The sequence below is a fragment of the Calidris pugnax genome, unplaced genomic scaffold (assembly GCF_001431845.1).
Source record: "Calidris pugnax isolate Ruff unplaced genomic scaffold, ASM143184v1 scaffold8, whole genome shotgun sequence".
In the NCBI taxonomy this organism is placed as follows: Eukaryota; Metazoa; Chordata; class Aves; order Charadriiformes; family Scolopacidae; genus Calidris; species Calidris pugnax.
In genome coordinates this window covers 16102852-16126084 of record NW_015090830.1, presented here as the reverse complement: position 1 = coordinate 16126084, position 23233 = coordinate 16102852, and the positions used below count along the sequence as shown (strand labels likewise).

The 23233-nt window shown below is 38.1% G+C and overlaps 1 protein-coding gene across 4 annotated transcripts in view; it reads right to left on the bottom strand.

The window, feature by feature from the left end:
• FARS2 (phenylalanyl-tRNA synthetase 2, mitochondrial) overlaps positions 1 to 23233 on the bottom strand; it is a 245632-nt gene that overhangs the window by 167046 nt on the left and 55353 nt on the right. For all 4 annotated transcript variants that reach the window (XM_014940922.1, XM_014940919.1, XM_014940920.1 and 1 more), the window contains 3 exons: positions 19708 to 20344; positions 9267 to 9426; positions 2277 to 2408 (listed from right to left, as the gene is read on the bottom strand). In XM_014940922.1, the coding sequence (XP_014796408.1) occupies positions 2277 to 2408; positions 9267 to 9426; positions 19708 to 20328 (913 nt within the window). In that variant the 5' untranslated portion in view covers positions 20329 to 20344. The remainder of the gene's footprint in view (positions 1 to 2276; positions 2409 to 9266; positions 9427 to 19707; positions 20345 to 23233) is intronic.

Below are 23233 nucleotides of genomic sequence, written 5' to 3'. Positions count from 1 at the left end.
AAACCAAAACAAGAAAACAAAACAAACAAAAAATCCAAATCCTGAAGAAACTATTAAAAAACTACTTCTGTTCAAATGTAGGATGGCTTTGGAAGATCTGCCAACAAAAAAAAAGATGAAAGAACAAGGAAAGAAAATTTTTACCTTCATCCTTCTCCACAGAGAATCTCCTTCCTGGACTTGTGGACTTTCAATTTTGGGCAAAGGCAGCTTTCTGCCATAACACACTAAAAAAACCCCAAACTATGGGCTAGTAATAGCAAACTTGGCTTCACCATAAATAGATGCAAGTTGGCATGCCAGGAACCTACTAGGGTTTAAATCATTGCAGTAAGGGGATTCAAAAAAAAAGAATACTCAGAGCAGCAGTAGGCAGGGAAGACTGGTGTTTAACTTCCTACCTGACTGAAAATGTGAACTACCTTTTCCTCATCATTATTTTAAACCAAATAAGATAATTGCTAGCCAACACAATTGTTTTCCTCAATTTTGGTAAACAAATTCCAATGCTTTAATAAAATCACACTGAGATACATTAAACTCAGCTTTTGTAGCCAAGTGTTTTTGCAGAGCTACTGCAGGGAGCAGAAAAACAAAACCATGACTACATAAAGTGCAATTCTCTGTAAATAAAGTGGAAAAATTATTGGCACTTCCATAACAGACTTTGAACCCTCTAAAATATCTTGTTAATAAAGTTAATCTCTTTTTTCTTATTTGTTTTAATTAATAATACAAATTTAAAAGTCATTCAGAAATTAGACCTGAGTTACTAAATTCGTGAGGTATTGCAAGATTAGAATTGCAATAAATAGTTGAGAGAGTTTTGGTGCAGAGATTATATGATTTTGAAGATGGCAATTCAGAAAGGTGAAAAATAGCTGAGCCAGATTATACTGAAAATTTTGACTAATGGAGAAACCTGCCCATTGGTGTTTCATGCACAGTCATTCACATACACACACACATATATATAAAGTAATTTCTTCGAGCCCACAGTTTAGCTTCTCACGCACACAGTGAAGGAACCTGAATATAAGAATTCAGCAACATAGATGTTTTCAAGAATAGTGTGTTATATCTCATGGAAATAATATCACACAGTAGTCTTTCACTTCTGAGGCTGATCAGAACATTTATTATATTAATTACACCATGAACATGATAACCCAAGAAGGAGCATTGACATAACCCATTAACCCATCGGGAAGAAACTGTGACAGAGGATTCATCTTTTAAAAGGAAAACGATCACATTGAAATACACACAAACTTTGAAGAAAACAAGCTGTGCCAAGTAACTGGGGCCAAAATTGAGCCATAGGTATTGGACTTGGACTTCAACAGAAATAATTTAGAGCACATTAAATTACAACAATAGCTTGGGAAACCAGCTGCAAAAAAATCAATTGAGTATAACTTGTCTATCTGAAAGCACACTTGTAAGAATTAAATGGATGATATTCCAAAAGGCTCCCATACCTAATAGTACTGGAAGACACTGAATGACAGAGGTCTGAGCACATGCAGTCTGCTCTGTGCTTATAAAGAATTGCTTATTCTCAGCTAATGAAAGCAAGCATGTAAAATTCTCAATATCAAAAAAAAAAAAATCAGAAAAAAAAAATCACCTTTTTTTCCTCTCCTTCCTTTGTACTTACACATAACTTTTAGAAAGCAAAATCACCAGATGACATTGCTCTGTAACATTTCCAATTAAAACAAACGATGTTGCTCTTAATGCAGTTTACAACCTCATAAATAACCATTCTGAGGACAAAAGAAAAAACAAAACAAAACCAAAAAGCAACCTACCATTTACCCAGCAACCAAATAGCAATATGAAAGACATTAAACTCCTTCTTCTACACTTCAGAGATAAAAAAATACTCTGATATTCCAAATATTAGGTGATGTTATTTGCTCATGATACTTTTAAATCATAACTATGAATGCACTTGACTTCTCTTGGAAGAGAGAAAAAGGCATACCCTAATTCATCAGCTTCTCTTTTAAAGCTGACATCTGTCTGTCTCCTTACTACACAAAATAAAAGGCAAGCTTTCTGTTTGCAGGCTCCAGATTGCTCGCTCAATCGCTGCACTCAAATCACAGCATGCAAGGGCTGCGTTCCACCTCAGGACTATTTGTGGTGGCTGCCACGAACAGAGATGTCTGCGCTCACCAGGGGAGAAGGGGGCATTTCAGACTGTGAAGCTGATTGCGCTGGAAGTGTTTGCTAATAGAGATGTCAATGAAGTAAAGGCGTTTCGGTACCTGAGTTAACTAGCTGTTGCTCCATGACCCCGCAGCCCAGGACCTCCATCCATTCTCCTTGGAAGTTGATCTCCATCTCAAAGGAAGGGTGAGTAAACGGGAAGTAGCAGTCTACCCATCTGACTTGCAGTCCTGTAGCAGTGTGTAAAAAATAAATAAATATGAAGGGCGTATGCTTAAAAGGCCATCCCTCCAACCATCTGTAAAATTTGCCCTTCAACTAATGACACCAATTACAGCAATCCAGAGAAAATAAATAGCAAACAAACTAATTTACAACACTTGTGCAAGGTGATACATCTTAAAACTTGTGGAAAAAAAATGACCGTGTCTTTTCTAATATGAAAAACGCTTTGTGCAATTCAAGCACCCTTTGAAACCAAATCAATCATTTGTCAAACTCTAGCAACCACCTGGCATCGAACAAAAAATGAGCCAAGATCATAGGAAAGTCAGTAATTTTGTTATTCTTTGCACCAGGAAATGACTAACCACTCCTCAGAGGAAAAGCTAAGTCTCTAATTTTTGCTTAGTGTTTTATGGATCAGCGAGGCAAGTACTTTTATTCCATCAGAACCTATTTAAAATACAAAGCTATTCTTTCCGTGCATGTTTAAATATGAGAGCTAAAAATAGATACTAATACACACAAATATAAATATATATACACAGAGTTGCACATGATTAAGGTACCTTGAAAGGGTAACTTTCCCTCCTCCCCTCTCAGCCCCTCTGCAAGTACCACAGCACAGAGCTAGGAAACCCCCGGCATCTCAGAGCGGAGGAGCCAGAAGAGGGCAAGGTCTACAGTGCTGCCAAATGCAGAGGTGTTGTCAAGGCCCTCATTATATTTGATGAGTTTTAGTTCTTGTAAGCATTTACACAAGCTTTGTTTCACTAAAGAATTTTTTCTAGCCATTAGGAGCCGGGGGGGAAAAAAAAAAAAAAAAAGTCTAAGAAACAAGAATCATAAAAACTCAAGACAGAATTGAACTGTGAATTCTGTGGGCTAATCCTTAACCCCAAACACATCTTCCCCTTCAGCTAAGCCAAATGCTAATGAGCGTTAGGATCATTAACAACCAAGCAGGTCCAGTTTTGAAAATAAGGAGCACAGCAAAGGTTGTTTGGGTGATGGTGACTGTTAACACCACTGGTCTGATCTGCAGGCTTTTTTTGGTTTGTTTCGTAAAAGGAACTTAAAACATGAAATTGCATGATTTATACTGAGAGTTTCTCAAATTACATTTTCTTAGCCTTAAGGATTAGATTGTTTTTGGATTACTCCCGAATCACTAAACGTGGCTATAGAAGCTGAAACAATGTTATGACAGAAGTGTACAGACATAGCCAAAACAGAAAATAACTAATAGTTATGGAGACCTTTCACGGATACTGTGAACTTTCAAATGGAGCGACAGGTTTCAAAACACACCAATTGATACGTCTAGATTTTCTCTCCTCTCTTAAAAATCAACCTTGGGAAATTATATCAATGATAAAAAGTGTTTCGATAATTTCACACACAGAAAACTGGAAGTATTAGGAATTATACCATTCATAACTGTAGTGTGACCTACAGCAATCACTTTATTGCTTTTTGTCTGCATTACAACAACAACAAAAATATACAGGTTGAAAAAAAGTCATGTGGATACAACAGTATGATGTGCAAAAAACATTTATTTAAGTTCCCAGTCTTGGTACAAATGCGTTTTTCATCCTAGGGCTGTATAACTTTGCATTCCCTGTAAAGTCATGCACAAGTAAAATATCTTCATTTATCTTGCAAAATTTGCAACTGCAGCAAGAACGACATTGAATGTTCAAGCAGTTTTGTGTTCAGTAACATTGGAATAAAGGCTTCTTTTTAATTCTCTAATTACTTCAAAAAAAAGCTCCGGGGAGGGGAAAGGATTTCTCTACTTTTTGTTCTTAATTAAAATAACTTTTAAAAGGTAAAAAATGAATTTAAAGTTATTATTTAACTCTGAATTTTAATGCATATTAGTACTTGAGAGGCATTTGTTTTAAATGCAAACGAAGAAAAATCTGAATAAAACAAAACAAATTCACAATGAAGAAACAACTCTCACCTTCATTCTGTTCTCTAAATTAATAGTTAATCTTATATACCACAATAATTTTATTCATGCAGCAGCCAGGACAACTGGGAATACCTCTGGAGTTTACATTCAAGTGTTCTTTCAGGCTTTTGCCTCTGAAAGACTTTACTGAAAAGCAGAGGGTGCTCAGCCTTCGGCAAGATTAAGCCCTCTAACTGCATTTCTATAGACTGTCACAGAATAAATGGGTACATTTATTATTTAGATACAAAATATTGTCTTGGTGCTCAATATAGTCCCAAAGAATAAAGGGCATTGCTCACACTCAGCAAATTAAACCACTAAAGACTTAAAAGGATTATGAAGATTAGGTTTTCTGTAGTACTATACAATTTACCTGATTAGCCTAATTTATTTCTTCACATACAGACTGTGAAATGCTGGCAAAAATGATCTTTTCTACAAATTTTAGGAGGCCAAGAGATGCACACCAGCCTTAAAACACAGAGGCACTTAAAAGAGCACAAGGCTGAATTCTAACTGATCACTAGATACAAAGTCAGTAATTTCCCTAGTTCAAAGAGATAATTTACATTAGCAGAGGACACCTGCCCATTTCCACAGGATTCCTTCCAGCGGGTACACACCCGTTAGTAACTTACATGTCACATCTCCAATGAGTAAGGAAAGAGTGAATAGTTACTGTTATTCTGAGTACTGAATCCAGGCAAGGAATTGGTCCTAGCCCGCACTCAAAAGTAATGGTGTTATCAGATATTAAGATGGCCAAGTATCCCCCAGTGCAAGCCTAGCTGAGACTCATAATGAAAACAGCTTGACCAAAGGCACTAAAAAAGAAGGAGAAAAAAAAAAAACCCATCACATTAAAGCAGGCTATTGCTACGCTACAGCACAGAAGCAACAAAGCTAGAGACCCAGATGGTCTTCACTAACCAGAAATTCTCTTTATTGTTGAGGATTATTTTTAGAGAAGGGAGAAAAGGGAGAGGGGGGCAAGGGGGTGCTGGGGAGCACAGAAGGTATCGAGCTGTGGCCACTTGAGGGGTGTGTCAATTTCTAAGTACTCTAAAACTCATTGCTTCAGCTAATTCATCTCACTGGCAGCAGAAAGGAGCTGGCTGCCCATAAACCTATATTAGTTCACGTTATTATTAGCCAGACCATTATGTCCTCAATAAATGATTTTATTTTTTTTAAACTCCTTACACTCCATAGATCTCCATGCACTCGAATGAGGTATCAGTACAACAGAGTTAAGAAGAAGAAAGAGCCAAAAAATGTGTTTGATTTAAAAGACATCCAGTGGCTGTTCAGTGAGAACAAGCAGCACCAGAACCATCAAAGCACAGCATTACTCACCCTCCTGCCTTCTCTTACCAGTGCCTAGGAACTGGGTAGATAAATATGGGACAGCAGTGAATTTTGGGCCATTTAATATAAAGCAACAAATCACAGAACCAGCACAGTCACTCTTTTCTATTTGCTACAGTAAGATTACTTCTGAACCTCTCCCCATCCAGTTGGCAAAACTACAGAAGGATTAGAGAAAGAACTGGAGTTGGAAAAGACTGGTCAACTTTAAGAGGAAACCTAAGAGGGCTAGCCTTGGAAAGCCTCGTTACAAGGTAACTACAACGAGACAGAAGGGACTTCCTACACTGACAGATCAACACGTGGAGATGGAGGCGTAAGGTAAATGAGTGGATTTTTAGTGCTCACCGTATCTGGAGGTAACAGAGGAAAACTAAGAAAGGTGATCTCTAGGCATAATAGTTGAAGTAGCTTCCTGACAGCAAAATCTCAAAAAGAAACCAAAAGACCGTCACTTGCAGAATGCAAAATCACACATAGCATACCACTAGAAAATGTCACAAAAAGAACTCTCTTACATTGTAAAGTATTTAAGACGATTGATTACATGCTCCAAATCTTTCCCCCTCTCTAATGTCTGTTGTTCCTTTGCCTATTGGCAAAGCCAGGAAGAAATAAAAAGACGAACCTTGCGAGTAAATGTAGGTGCAGATTTTTATAAAGTCTTCGAGCTTCCTCATGACAACCTTTAAGCAACTTTTATTATATTATTAACTGGCATCTACAGTCAACGCTAAAGTATCCAGGTAGCGTGGGATGAGTCAGTTAAAGCAGAACTGTCTCATTAAATACTATGAAAAATAGAACTACACAACACACACACACAAAAAAAAAAAAAAAAAATAAGTTCTTCTGTAGCGTTTTGGTTTTAGCTGCAGGGAAGTTGTTAGCTGTTGCTGGGTTTTTTTCCTAAATGGATTTCAGTGCCAGGCACTTAAGCTGACCTTGAGAAAGAACATGAGTGCACTGAATTGTGATGGAGAGCACCATACGCTGGGTTTTTGACCTGCAGAGTCCATCTGCGAAGGAGAAGAGGATGGGCAGGTACCATACCACCCGGTTGTGAAGTGGATTTCAAAGTACTGTTTTATTTAAAAAAACACACAACACCCCCACCAAAAAAAAAAAAAAAAAAAGTCAGTGTTCTGTCCTTTCGGCAGAGATCCTAAATCTGTCATCAACCTGAGCTGGTAAATTCCCAGAGAAGCCCTGCAGAAGTGCACCTCAGGTCTAAACTACCTTATGCACAACTAACTTGCCCAGTAGACTTAATCTGCAATCCAAACAATCTGTCTACAGGTAACAGTTGACTGTAGACAATCCAATATTTCAGTAGGTTACTGCAGCCATGGTCACGCTGCCCTGCCAGAGAAGATGTGTAACTTCCACTGCAATACTCTGCTGGCAGCACAGGCTGTAAAGAATACAACTGACATGAAGTATAAAAGGAATTAAAGTTTTGCTTTTAACAGAACACGGGGCCTTACGGAATAGTCACAAGAAAAAAAATATGCAGACTTTTTCCGAGAGCAATAAATAGAGTAAAACACTTCTAAATAAATAAATCCAAGGTGGTTGAGACACAAAAGTAATCAGAAACACTGTGCAAAGCAGAGAATAAAATGAAAATTAAAAGATGACAGCTGTCAAAAGAGGGATTTAATTATGTGTGCCCCGGGTCACTTGCATTGCACCCATCTCATATGTCTAGTGCTTAGAATGAAGGTTGCTTCTTTGAATATTACCTTCCAGTTTGTATTGACAGCTTACAAGAACATCAAGGTGAAGGAGAGAGAACTTCCCATTCCCATGAATGGAAAAAAAGAAAAAAGGGAAGAAAAAAAAAAGGATAATTATATTTAAATCACTATATCTTATCTTTATACTTCAGGAAAAATATCCAGGGCATAGAAATAAAAAAAAACCCTACAGTAAGAAGGCAGCATCTACTCAGTCTGTAGGTTCACAATCATTTAATAATATTTTTTTAATGTCTTTCTAGTTACTGTATGGACTGTGGAAGAACTAGAATAGCCAACATACTGAAGCTTAAAGTGCAGCACCTGTCAATAGTTAGAGAAGATTGTCACTGTAACCTCAGATATCACAAATAACTCCCAGAAATTGCTCATTTTAAACAACATCCTCAGCATTTGAGGTTGATCAAAAAATACCATTCTTACTATTACTCATTTTTATCCTAATTTTGTATGTTTCAAAAGACTGCTGTTAAGTAAAATACAACCACAAGAAAAATTGAACTCAGGAACTCAAAAAAAATTTTGACCAGATAGGATAGAACAAAAACTGGTAAAAGTTTTGCTTGCTGTAAATTAAACTTGAGAATTTCAGACAAATATTCAAGCAGTTATATATAGGACTTGCTACTGTAATCAATCCACTCCTGGAACTACTGCTCTAAATTCAGTGGGCATCTTAAAAGAGCCTTGAAAGTAGCCAGCGTTTCCTGTGCATTCTAATATTACCCAGTAGTTCCTCAACAGAAAAAATGAATCAGTTCAGAAGAGAAGCCTCCTTGCCAGGAAATAGCATTAATGTAGCAATTTTGACTCAGGCCATTTATAAATTCAGCTACTGAAACCAAAAGCAGGTAGTTCCATTGGAAAGGATATTTCATTCGTACACACAGACATTCATTACTCTTGCTTATTCCACCATAAGTACCACACACATTATTTTTCAGCTTGGTGCAAACTTACCCAACATCACCTCTCCTCGGCTGCACGGTTTAGTGTTTTTTTGCACGAGGAAAACACGACACTGAGTGTACATGCAGGAAAGCAGCACATGCACATACGTACCCCATCTCCTGCCAAGCTCCACGCTGCCACACGCTCCACCGTGGTGCCCAGCTCTGATGCAGCCCCAGGTGTGGTGCCACAGCCATGCTCTGCCCCTCCAGGGACACAGGAGACCCACGAGGATGAAGCAGAGGTGGTCCCACGCAGCTTTGTGCTGGAATTGCCTCTCCTCACAGAACCCACACACGGCTTTTGCCATACAAGTGTCTGTAGTTGGGTCTGGCACTTGTCCCTACCCGTATTCATACCCAACACGTTACCCTGACACGCTGCATACCAAAACCTCTTCACAAAATCCTGATTCAGCACAGGGTTGTGTGCACTAGTATTTAGGAAAAACCCAAAGAGTGTGGCCTCTTGGACTCTGCTCAATAATTTTATAAGGCGTGGATACAATAGTGTTAAAGAACAATAACATAAATACAGGTTACAGCTGAAAGGTCAGTCAATAGCCAGTTACTCTGACACTAAAGACACTGTGATGGAACTCTGACCAAACTTAAGACAAAAATGTAAAGGTAAAAAATATGAATGAAGACTCCTAAAATTACTGTAACTCTCATTAGAAGAACAACTGACATGGCTGCTTCAGTATACCAGCTGCCAACACCACCCCTAAGCCTCCTGTTTTCATCATGCAGGAAAATGTTTCTCAAAAGTGTGGATGCCTACAACCATCAGCAGTCCAGGAAAAAGGTGCAAGAACCTACCATCACCAAAGATGTGAGTCATGAGCTTTGTGAGCACTTGCTTCAGGTTGAACTCCACCAGCCTCACCGCCTCCATGGTGTGACACTCCTGCTTGTGTGCGGTGCGATGACCTTGCTCAAACAACTGTAAGCCTTCACCATCTTTAATGTTGGAGAACAACTAGAACAAAACCACAAAAAACACCAGCGCTTTGCATCAATTATGCTCTGAACGAAAACAGAGAATGAGGTTGTATTCAAGTGCAAATCTTACCTGCTAAGTCTGCACCATGAAAAAGAAACGTAAAGACCGATTTTATACAAATTCTGTTCACTAAACAGAGAGATAAATCATTGCAAGAACAGAAACATTCAAACAATAAGATTTGTTTTATTTCTGTATCGTATCTTCAAATAATATGATTAGCTACAGGAAAATATCAATTCATAAAGGAAGCGCTTTTTTTTTCTGATCCTGTTGCTTTGAAAGTTATCACACAAAACAAAGTACACTGTACATGTAAATTACATCCCAAAACCTACAATACACAATGGCATTTATCAGAGTTTCAATGTTTTTTAGAAACTGAATGATGTAGAAGAAGTAACAAAAAACCCAACACTTTTTAAAATCTATAAACAAATGAACTTGAAAAACAAAACAAAACAAAAAACAACACCAAGACAAAAAACCACTGGCAGTTTACTGAGACCTTAAGCTGTTTACATTTGATTCTTCTTGGGTACAGCTTATTCATTTAATAACTACCATTTTCCTGCGCTTTCCTCCCCACAGCACCTTTCTGTGCACAGGAATTGTGTCTATGGGGAGCATTTAAGGATTCACGGTCTTGGTCTGGGGTTTCCAGATAAACGACAAAGCACAGGGACAGGCTGTATATGGGATGTGACAGGCTTGCTCTTCATGCAGAGGCCACTCTCCACCACATCTGCTGGAAGCTGAGGGTTTCTGATTTCCTGTACATTCCCATAGGTTTCTGGACAGGTGATTCCAGACAGATACATACCAGCAATTCCACATCTTCTCTGAGAGAACAATAAAACACTCTGGCTAAGCCATGTCGTTGGAGGGTCTGTGTCTTTTTTACACTGTAAGGAGGATTTTTGTTGGAAATCCTTCCAGTTGTACACAAAATAACTCTTGTTAAGTTCTGAGGGCAAGAGAGCGAATTGTGAAAGTGTTTCTAGTGCCCTTCCCTGCCCCTCCTCCTCCACCTTCCATAGTCAAGTAAGCACACACAGAGGAGAAAAAACACTCATTGTGATTTTCTCCACATTAAGCCTCTCAGCATAACTAGCTCCTACTCAGGAGATGCCACGAACAGTGTGTACCCTTAACAACTCACAGATGCCCACAAAAGTTGTTTTAATTGCAGTCTGACGCCTTCAGTGCAATAAATACTTTTTAAAAAAGTTCAAGTGAACCTCTGATAGGCTACAAATGCTGGGCACAATTAAGCAAGCTTAGCTTCTAGCAAATTTCATACAGATACAATGTAGGCAAAGGAATATAAGTTTAGATAGCATGCAAACTAGCAGCAAAATGGATTGAGGGAATAAAAAAAACCCCATCAGTAGCATTTAACTTTGTGTTGCTAGTCAGAAGGAGACAACTGAAATATTGAGAAAACACCTCTCAAGTTAATATCTTTAGTGCACTGCAGAAAAATACAAAATAAAAAAGGAAAAAGAGAAATATTAAACGAAACTATTATCTATCATTCTAACAAAAAGACCTTCACTAATCAAACAGCAGCAGCTTGACAAAACTAGGTATTACACTTTAAAATAAAAGATTCTTTATTCAAGTGCTCACCTGAAGGAACCCCTTTCTTCCTACTGCCGTTATTTCTGCTCTGGCTGGAAGAAGCAGACAATACCCACCCTATAACTAATTGACTGTCAGCAGTGCAGATCAGCCATCCAACATGTGGTTTTGAGGCCAGCATTACCCTAGGGAGGTAAATTGTCATAGGCTCACTGGGTGGTCAATGGACAGACACGGGCCCCTCACACAGGACCCTGGAGTGGCTAAATTGGGTTCCTTGTCTGAACTACCTGCTACAGGTAGCTATTTTTTCTTTCTATTGACTGAAGAGACTACCCTCTGTAAGCCAGAAACACCCTTCAGGCCACAGAGATTTTTTCCCCCTTTGGACTAGAATACACTGTATTTACACATTAGAAGATGCATTTGCTATTTTTCCCCATCAACAATATTTTAGGATATGAAACTCTTTTCTTCCTTTTGCCCTTCATTCTGCCCTCCCCCTCACTGCCCAGCTTAAAACTGGTTCCTCAGACCACTGCAAGGAACAGAGAGTCTGGACACTGCCTTTCAAATACAGCATTTGTATCAACAAATACACAGAATTACTTGTCCTTGCCACTGTATTATTCCTGAAGTGTTGATACTACAATTACTCTCCGAAGCAAAATTCTATTTTAGTAGATTATATCAGATGTAGCAATAAAATATGTGCAAGAACCATTAAAGCAAATGCATTCAGACATGCCCTGGCCCTCTAACCTGCCAGCCCCTTCATCCTGCCAAACCAGCCATATGCCCCATCTCCTTCTCCAAGCCAGGACAAGTGTCCGTGCAGCAGCGCACCGAGCTGGGGAGGTGGATCTGGATGAGAAGTAACCCAGGAGAAGGGTGAAAACCCAGGGATGTTAAAATGGCCAAATTCAGCTCAGTAACCAATTATGAGCATACTGGCAGCACAAAAAGACACACTGGCACATGGGATGGGGCTGGGCCGCTTTTGACACAGGCATGAATCCGCACCAGTTTGCACTGGCCGGAATGCACAGCCTTAGGGGGTGTCCCCAAAAGGCAGGCAGAGGCAAGAAAACAGCCCCTACAGTCAGGCACCAAGAGGCACTTTGGTACTCTCTACAGAGGCTCAGTCAGATCCTATCAACTTCAGCACAGCTGTGGACAGGGTTATATTGAGAAAAAAAAGATGCCTTACAGTCATATTAATATTTATTCCCATCTTTTCATTCACCGACATTGCTATGTCAATATGAGCAGTTTTAAGCTGATACACCAATTTCACTATTACAATGATTGAACTGTACTAAGTACATGTTTTGGATTAGAAACACTTCAATGTTTCTATATACATAAAGCTGGGAAAGTCAAATCTTGAATAAAATGAAGAATCACCTACAGTTGCTCCTTTTTGATGTCAATTCTTGTCAAGCACATATCTGAGCAAAAAGAAAAAAAATAAATCTAACACTCTTGCATAAAACACTGGCACAGCTAAGATGCCACAATTTCATGTACATTTACTCCTTCAGTGCAGACCAAAATAAAATGCACTATTTTATTGTATTGGATGTGATCAGTCACTATTGCTACCAGAAAAGAAAATTTCCTGTAGCCATAAATCAAGCACCTTTGTATCTGTCTAGCGTAACAACAAGTTTGTTCTTTAAGTGATGGCATGTAAACACTAAATATTGTGTCATCACGCAAAAGTCAAAAAAAATTAATAATTACCAGCATTTATCAGCATATCTGACTGATGCTGCATTACAAAGGAGAAGGCAGAAAGGAATCAAACTGACCTTATCATCTGACTGGAAATTCATTCATAATAAGAATAAAGTCAAAATTGGTAACATGTAGCAGACAAAAGATACTGGGGTTTATCTGGAAAAATACAAACGGAGCTATGCTCCTTTAAAAGCACTTCATGGTATTTCTCAGCCTGGCACGGAGGGCAGAAATCACACATGCGATTTCAACACAGGCCCCCAACATTTCGTCAGTCACTTGACAGACTTCTTTTAATCTCACATCACTTCATTATCTGCACGCGCAGGATTCAGTCCAAGATTAAGCGTCTCTTTACAGGATGGCATTCATAGTAGGTTTCAGATCAGAAAGATCCCTAACTACATCCTGTCTTTCCACAACGCAGTTGTGTATTCCTCCTGCCAGTCATGCCTATGCCAGCCATTAAGATAATGAATACATAATGCTCATGTACTTATACTCACAGACAAACCGGCACTTAAGACTAGCCCTACAGGAGGATCTGCATGTGGCAACACTCAACCTTGCCACACCGAGTACATTTTGACTCTCCGGCCCTGATGAATATCCCTATAAATAAACAAACAGCTGCACTCTAAATCCACTTACAAACAGCAAACCATTTCCACAACATTTTAAATGTGCTGTCATACTCAACCGATGGATGAGGAATGATGAAGATGACGCCACTTGAAGACGGCTCATCAAAAAGAAAACCTAATGCCAAGTCCATATCAGCCTCCAGGACGATGAAACTTGTAAACCTGCACCCCCATCCAGGCCATTTCAGGTGCCAAAGATACACACAGTCCATCATCTGCACAACAGAATGCTCTTTACCGCGCATCAATAAGCATTTGTTTTGGGAAAAAGAGGCAAAAATCACTTCAAGCAACAAGCTTGCAGGTGGTCACCTTAATTTCAGGATCCTTCCAGTTTCACTCCTCCAATTACAGTGAGGAAAGGTTATTTCTATTTGCCCTTTATTTTTAACCTAACAAAATGTTTCTGAAAAAAACCAAAATCGTCATCATGTTTAAAGGAAAACTATATAGATGTTTTTGAATAGCAAAGAAAAAGCAACAGTGCTACACAGGTATCATTTATACACAGATATCAGTAAATGAGATGTGTATGATAGGACGCACACTTCTCTTCCTGAGGCAAAAGAAATTCCTTTATTTTTAAGTACCCTAGACTTCCCAAATAGACTTGTAGACATTTTGTTCTTTTTTTTTTCCTGCATGATTTAAATACTGCATTGAATAGATTTAATTGCCTGATTCTGAAAAGCATTGTTGGATTTCTTTTTTAGCTGCATGAGACAAAGTAAGATGAAGTATGAAAATCTATTTGATATGAAGCCTTTGCAACAAGAGATGCACTAGTGGTTTCCAAACTTTCTAGACCATGGACCCCTATGAAAATCTCACAGACCTTCTGATGCCCTTTGCTGTCGAATTTTCAACTAAAAATAATGAAGAATAGAATGTGGGTCCTCGGACCAGTGAAACTTTATTTATTATGGCATGATTTATACACCACAGCTTGGAAAATACTGAATAATACAACATTCGCAACTCGGGTTGACATCCACGAGACAAATCAGTTCCAACTAAACTAACCAGGCCCTCTATTCCTACCACTCAGCGAAATTGCAGCTTCAGCAATAAATTCACCTCAGAATATTGTAGTGCAGCAATGCTGCTCTGCTTTTTTCTTAATATGGTGGATCTAGTTCAGGTGCTCCTGCTTCTGTAAGCCATCCCACAGGCTCCTTGGGACTGATGCACTGCTCACAACCAGCATCTCAAACACCATCCCAGAGGCAGCACCTGAAACTTGATGTGATGCACAGTCCTTGAGATGGCATCTCACCAAATGCGTGCACCACTTCCCATGCCTGGATGTGCTTAAGATGCAGGTATAGCAACTGCTGGCATGCAATGGTATCATCAAGAGATGGCACAAGCATGGATCCACATAGGGAGATATGTGACAGATATCCACCATAAAAAAAAAAAAGAAAAAAAAATTCTACTTCATCATTTGCCACCTATAGAAGAAAGCTGCATGGATCTCCACTTCAATACTAATACCTCAGAGCATCCAGGAAATCCCAAATTCCCTCTGACTCACACCTGCTATTACACAACAGGAGATGAATGCCCTCAGTCAGAAGGACTCTCCACATCCATCTCATCTGGCTACAGAGTCACTGACTCTCACACACACCTTAATCCTCACCAGAGGATTAGAGCATCAGAAGAGCATCATCCAAATCCGAAGAAACAGACAGAAAAGGGGATTTCCAGACGCTGATTTCAGGGTTTTCTATCACAGCCGGACCGGCCTCTCCCTATCCTCAGGTTGCAGAGAGCTAAGAGTATACCTTTCCTGAATTAATAATTAAGCACTTTTAAATATTTGTTCCTCAGCGCCCAACTAGATGTTGCTTTTATTACTCCCAGTTACATACACAAATATTCTCACACATACTGTAAATGCTCCAAATCACTCTGTATATAATAGGCTGATCCCCAGAACACTAATTTTTTTTAACTCCTTCACATGTGAGGAGGAAAAAAAAAGTGACTGAAGACAAGAAGGAGCTTTCTTTTGATATAGTGTCAGAACAGAAGCACAGAGTCCAAAGCTATAGTAACATAAGAGACTTTGGAGAACTCAAAGCTAATGACACTAGTCTTGCAAGTGAAAACCTAGGCATGTGGTTGAATAAGAAAGAAGAAAAGGAAAAAAGAAGGTTTTAAAAAAGTGTAACCGAAGATGTAGGTCAATCAGGTGTTCACAACTACACCAAAGCATAAGGAAAAGGATAAAAGCAACTTTTTTAAGCAATTTTTTTAACAATACCCAAGAAATATGATTAAAGTACACTACAAAAAAATGAGGAAAGGCATATGTATTTATAAGAATAAGAGGAAATCTGTATTTCTATTATGTAAGACAAGAGTTTCTACATGTCAGGATATAAGCACTATTAAGTTACAATATCAAAAAAAAATTTGCAATTATATATACTGCTTTGGAGGAGCAGTTCTTATTTTTAACTGGAATATTTCCAGTTTTCCATTTTATCCTAACAAAAACGTTGTCATTTCCACCAAAAACACTTCAATGGAGAATAAAGAAGTATCTCTACTATTTCTTCGCAGTCTCTCTGCTTACAACTTTCAGATGTTTGCACAAACGAGCCTGATGAGAGCACCTTTTCTCCATCTGAACAATCTCGTATTGGCCTCCATTGGAAAAAGGTTACTAGACTAGAAGAAAAATTCCTATGTTTTCACATCTGTTCCCCTTAAAATTTATGTATATTCACTACAGACTATAAAATACCTTATGAAATCTCCTTCCAATGTGTAAACATTATTTGTTAAATGCAAAATGTTCTGAGATTGCCATTGGGTTTATATTGGCTCCCTCTGCTGGCTAAAATGCACAAAGTGCAATTTAGTTGAGAATTTTTTTTTCTCTTTTCCATAAATTGTGGTAAGGACTGCATCAAAGTCTACAACATAGCACAAGAATAATTTCTTTTATAAACCACCCATGAAAGTTTGCCAGTTCAAACCTGACTACAGTAGTATCAATACTGCCAACCCAAAAGCTTAAAAAAAACCAAAAAAACCAAAAAAAAACAAAACCAGAAAAAAGCCACACAGCACAGAAGACAAAAAAGTATCTGTACGATCCTTAGAAGGAAAACAGACATGCTGGGGGAAAAGAATATAAAAGAAACACCATTTGGGGGTACTATTTAAGAAGAATAATTCATTTTACATCTAGAATTTTGAAGCAGATTTGGGAAGCTATTTTGGCATTGGTTTTAACTATTTCTATTAGTTTCTAACTCCTCTATATACTATATTCAGGTGGTAATTACCTAAAATATTTTTAAATGACAGTCCAAGGACATTTTTAAAAAGTCTATGCATGAATTATTCAAACTTTTAAAAATTAGTTAATTTGGAAGATGGGAATTTCTTTAGCATTTTAATGTGTCCACTCATACAAAGGTGCATAAAAACATCAGCTACCTGCCCATCTTTGAAACGTAGATTATTTTTCTCTTACAAAAATAATCAACCAACCGTCATGAAAAATTGTAAAGCCAAAGCAGCAAATAGCTCACAAGCACCTCAGAATAAAACACTGTAAAACTGCCAAACTATGTTTTGTTTTTCCAGCTTGTACTTCCAAGGTATTGATTTTAACTTTGGTATGAAGATCACTGAAACTTTTAGTATAATTCAAGGGCAGAAGTTCTAACTTAGCCTTGACTACAGAATTTGATTATTTGTAAAGCAGAGATACTTTTCTACATCTTCTACATCTTTCTTATCCTGCCTAAAATTTCAGTTGAGGATTAACTGACCTTTTTCCGGCTTCCCAAACTGTCAAATTCCTCTAAATTAAAGCTTCTATCAAATCACTCTAGGTTTTGGGTTTTGTTCTAACCTCCCTAGTTCTGTGATCACTTTCACTAAGCAAACAAAAAAGGATAAACGTATAAATCAAAAGAACAAAGCAGAGCAGTAGACTAACTATGGCATATAATATTACTGTATTGGCCATAAGATGATACATACCCAGGGCTTTAGCTAAGACCTAACAGTTCTTCCCTTAGTTCTAAAGATTTTTATCCTCAGTATTGTGCAAATTTCCTCCTCCCAGAGACTGCAGTCTGGTTATGAATGAAAAGTCTGAGATGAAGGTAACAGGCCCTGACATTCACACATTTCTGCTTAGTGGATTACAACTTTAACATGTGTATAAATAAATTAATATGAAAATATAAAAATATTTCTCTCATGTAGTATTACCTCCATTTAGTCTTTGTTCCGCTCAGACAGTTCCTTCTGAATTATTTAAATTTGGGTTATTTTGAACAGGCAACCAGAATATAAAACACAGAAACAGTCCCCAGTGAAATTTCAGAATTATACATTCAATTTTTTCCACAAGGCTCTTGTGATGATGACTGTAAGAAGCTTTACATATTGCAATGTTCTATCAGCATTCAATTTGCAAAAAAAAGATGCTTTAGATCATGCTCAGGTTCACAATTTATTCCTGTTGCCCAATAAACAAGACTTTACACATTGTACACCATACCACTATTCTTCCTTCAGTGATACAGACAGTCAACAGGACTTCCACTCTTTAGACACACAGACATTTTCCAGTACATTGTTAATAGCTGATGAATTTGAAGATAGCTATTTCAATCATTTTCTTTGGGAAAAAGAAAGACGAAAAAAAGAAAAAAGCAATCTACAATGCAATGAATCAGATTGTTACACATTGTGTATTTCTAGATAGACGTCAGTGAACATTTCTGTAACATTCTTTCCTGTTATTAAAATCATATTATTATTATTATTCGTAAATTTGTAGAGAAGAAAGGAATAGTTTGTCATTAGGACCAAAATTTCTAAAGGGGCATATTCATTAACAATAATTTCAATTATTAGATCAATCACACCCAAGTTTGCAGAAATTCCATACTGAGAGAGTGTAAATGATATAATGTTGTGACAGGTAAAATCTTCCCATACCAATTCCTGAACTCCTGCTCAAGTAAAAAAATTGTCACAAACATAAACCACATAGAAATGGCATTTTCTTAATGTAGTATTGTACATTTTTCTCTTGCATATACCCTAATTGTCTTCATAAACAGGCCTATGGGAAAAGAACAGCAAATGAGATGGGGTAAATCTGCAAGATTGCCCATTCCTGGTTACCAGAGTACCGGTTGCAAGCTGTATTGGACAGCACACAGCTCACACAACGCCTGCAGAGGCAGGTATGTTTTCTAAGGAGAAGCAGCACTGACAGCATGAGGTGGGAAACACCAGTGCAGGCAGCACGAACCCTCTCCACCAGTGAGAAAAGCAGCGCTCTATGATTATCCTAGTTTTCCCTCAGGCATCCAAACCCATCAGGCTTCCCTGCCAAGCTCCTGTCACCCATTGGCAACCACATTAAGAACGTTCTACATCTCAGTATTATTAGAATAAGCTAGTTTTAGTTATAGAAATGTGAATTTGGCAGTACTGCTACGAGCATACACAAATTATACAAATCAATTACTATTTGGAAAACAAACTGGCTTATATTTACTATTCATCAACGATACAGCAGAATACTTAATGACACCCGAGCATGTGCAGAACATGCAAGCTGTGCCAACGAAATATATAAACTCAAGAGTCTTGGACATCTACCTAGAGCTCTTTAGCTGATGCCCCTGAACTCTGATGAGTTTGCTGTGTATGTATTACACACCCATAACTATCAGCTGCAACAGATGAATCATTCAAGGCAGCTTTAGGATGGGATGAAGAATGGAGCAATTCATTAAAGAAGACATTCATTTACAGAAGGTTGGAGGTATTAAAAGGAAAAAAAGATGACATAATAAAAACTGCACTCTGGATGTAGCTGCAACAACTCACATCCATGAGTCCTTCAAGTATTAGTATGACAAAATTTCAGGTAAATTGATCTGATCAGAAAGACCTGTGACAGAACTAGAATTGAATCATGCAGATCATCACCTGAAGGGGCTGTTTCCTTTCAGATAATTCTTATTTTGCTAGCTTTCAGGAATATTGTCTTCCCATTTTGTCCACCTTTTTCTGGGGAAGTTTAGAGTTGTTTTCAAATTCAACTTTTTCCACCTATATTTTTCCCAAATTAAAAAGTGTAACTACATGATCAACCACTTGATCTTTATCAACGTACAGCTTAACACGTATGTTGCTGTAACATGTTTACATGCATGCGCTTTGCTTACAGCAAATACAAGATCGTGCAACTTACCCAAAATCTCTTTCACCTCAACTAGTGGATTCCTACCTCATGACAGGAGAAGAGCCGAACTCCTTCCATCTGATGGAAGACTGGGTAGTGGGTGTTATCAATTGTGTCCCGGCGATAGACGTCTCCCACTGCCAGAAAGGCATCCAGGCCAGAGTGTATCAAGTCCCATTGATGAGCTGATGTATGTGCTCTTAGCATGTGATCACGATTCAAGTAATAGTTATCCTCTTTTCTTCTGCTGGCATGGTTTTGTGGGATAAGCAAACTATCAAAATTCTGCTGTACTGTAACCACTGGAGAAAGACCATCATAGACAGAAAAGAGCGGAGTCCCACGGCGTCCTACATATTGTTTGTAAAAGTGGTCCTTCACCTGCTCCTTGATAAGCCACAAAGGGTGATGCTTTTTGTTGTGCAAGTTCTTCCCCACCTTGGAAAGAATCTTCTCTGTGACATTGCTGTAGTCATCCTGAGGATAAGCTTTACCAAGCAGTTCCACAGTATTTGAGCAGGGTGTTGTGTTGGCAGCAAAATCTGAAGGTACAGACTTGGATGAAGAATGCTTTGAATGGGTGGGAATTCCTCTTACCTTTACTTTTGGTGCTAATGCTGTTTTAGAATACTTAGCTACTCTCATGAATTTCCAGAGCATTGCCATTGCAAACTCTTATGATCTAGAGAAAAAAAAAAACAAAACAAAACACTGAGTTAGGAACTAGAGTCTTGCTGCAGGAATTGCTAGTATCTCAGGGATAGAGCGAAATCCAAATGTCTGCTTGATTAATATGACAAAGTTTCCATTATAAACCACTATTTTGACTTCAGAGGAGGGAAAATATGCTTGTGATCAAATTTCAGCCAGGACAGGATAACTTATTCAATTATCAGTCTTCTGCATCATTGCATCAGATTTAATGACTCTAGACCTTGCCTTAACCCCATTCCAGATACTGCTACTCTTTACAGCTGAATAAACATCAAGCCTTCTTTAAAACAGTATTTTTCATCCAGTTAAAACACAAGGCAATAACTGAACACCACTTATGAGAAACCCAGAAATTTAACGACCCCCTTTGGCAGACAGGGACTTGCTTATAATAAGACTCCAAGCATTAACTCATTGTTATATCACCTCCCCCCATCAGCAGAAGCTACAGAAGGAGTTCCACATCAACCAGATGCAAGCGGCCCACACTATGCAATCATTGCTAATTCTTACTTAATGCCAAACAAAACCAGTTTAACCTTTCAAACCACTGAACTACTGTGTGCAAAAACAGATGGCCAGATCACAAGGCATATATTTATACACAAACAGCATATTAAGTTCACATATGAGTACTGCACAACATTCACAATAAAGGCTCCACAGAGTCAGAACCAATGTTAGCATTTTGGGGTGAGTACAAACCCCCTTTTCCATGTGTTCCCAGAATGGCTATTGTCACGGCTTACACCGCTGTACCGAGCTGTGAGGCTCCCCAAATATCAGGAAGGGGAATGCAGTGATAAGACCCTGAAAGATGTCTGAACTAAACAACTCATTTCCTATCTTTACAAACAAGTTTTGTGCTTCACGTGTTCACAGCTGCATTGCTCTGCAGTGTTCAAAGAGATAACTCCAAAAACAAAGAGTTTTGAGGTTCATGAGCTCTTCAGTCACTCCAAATGCATAAGCCCATTCCAAGATGCAAAATCGCTCGAACATCTGGGTTCTAGGAACAGCATAGGTTCCAGTAAAATAATTAAGCATAATAATTTACTTATTATGGAAAACAGAGGCATTAGAATTTTAGTGACTGGGGAAAGGCATCTGCTCTAAACGACAAACTGGTCTGTATTTCTCTATGAACCAAAAAATCCAGGGCCATGGGTTTCCTGGGTGTAAGAATTTTCCATGAAAGTCTTCTTAAAGAAATGGGGGAAAAAAGGACATTAGCAATGAAAAGACCACAGGCTTCAAGGGATGGCTTTCCATCCTTACACTAGGATTACAGTATCTGGCTTAGCTTTCCACCAGAACATAAGAGAAACAAGTGCTAAAAAGGAATAAACAAGCTAATTTTATTTTTCACACTCTTAAGCTCCAAAAATATATATGCAAATAAAGTAGATTCATTCTAGAATACAGAGTCCCCAAAAAACAGATCCGTAAAAGATAATGCATATGTTCACATTTGGCTTCCTTTCTTCTACCTTATGCCTGGATGTTCTCCATAGTTAATTCAGGAGGTAGACCTATCTCAATAAATTGAAGTAAAGGCAAGTCAGGTATTCAGAAATTTAATTCAGCATAGCAGTGTAAGATCCCTAAGTATTTGGTTTAGTCCTTTTTCTGGTTGAATATCTCAAGAAGAAAGAGCAACTACAGCTTTTACGTAGTTTTAAAACCTTTTAGAAGGACTGGGGTTTTTTTTGCCTTTTTTCTTTTTTTTTTTAAGAGTTTGCAAAACTATTTCACCAAATTACTTCTTGGCTATTACTGATAAGGTTCTTCCATAAATGAATTCACATATACACATCCCCTCTGACATACATTAAACAAGGGATAGCCTTACATTTTGAAAACAGGCTCCATTTTCCCCAAACATACGTTCCCCTTCATGGAAAGTGAGTTCTCATTTTCAAACAGCTGCTTGAAATACCCAGTTCTAGTCAGATAATGAATTCAGCTTCCCTTAAGTAAATATCACCATCTGCCCATACATTTATTTTTCTAAAAAAATTGATTCAAAACTTATACATAACTGTAAAGTACAAAAAACTCTCGTGACTTTATCATGAGTGTCGTGATGTTTGCTGCTTTCCTAAATACCATTCCTCTGAGAATCAGACAATCATATGAGAAGTTTAACTTTCACATAAACAGTTCTCATGATTATAACTTTATGGAAAAAGAAATTAGAACATGAACCGTAAGCAGGGAGATGACAACTCTGTTTATTTTAAGACTCATAGTTTTTACGGGAGACTAACACATACATCTCTAAGGGTTTACCTGATGATTTTTCAGTATTTGTAATGAGCAACACTACTACCAGTTTCTGATAGTTCAGAAACACTAATTTTTCTGAGCAAGTGATATATACTCTTCACAAACTTGCTTCTATCAGAGTTTTCATCCTAACATTATGTTTGTGCCTTAATAGTGCAGTATTAGTCCATTAGTATCTGCACTGTTATTCTCATCTGAAGCAGTGAACAGTAAGGAAAAAAAGTTACAGTCATCCAATATCACCCCATGAGTTACCCAATGTCCAAGTACTATAAACAACAGCAAACAAATAGTAAAGGAGCCACACAAAAAAGTGCCAGAAACATTAAAGTCTTTCACCAACTCTCTCTGCTCCCTTCTCCCACTACAGACTCATGTATACTACTTCCAGGATCATTACAGAAGTATATTAGACTTAGTTCAACTCAACTGGTGATAAATTACATTTGGGGAGAGAAGCCACAGAGAAGGAAGGAAAATGCCATGTTTACACTCTACACTGTAAAAGAAACCTTCAAATCAAAGAAATGTTTACCAGGATGGAGAGCAACACTGGAAAACAAAGAAA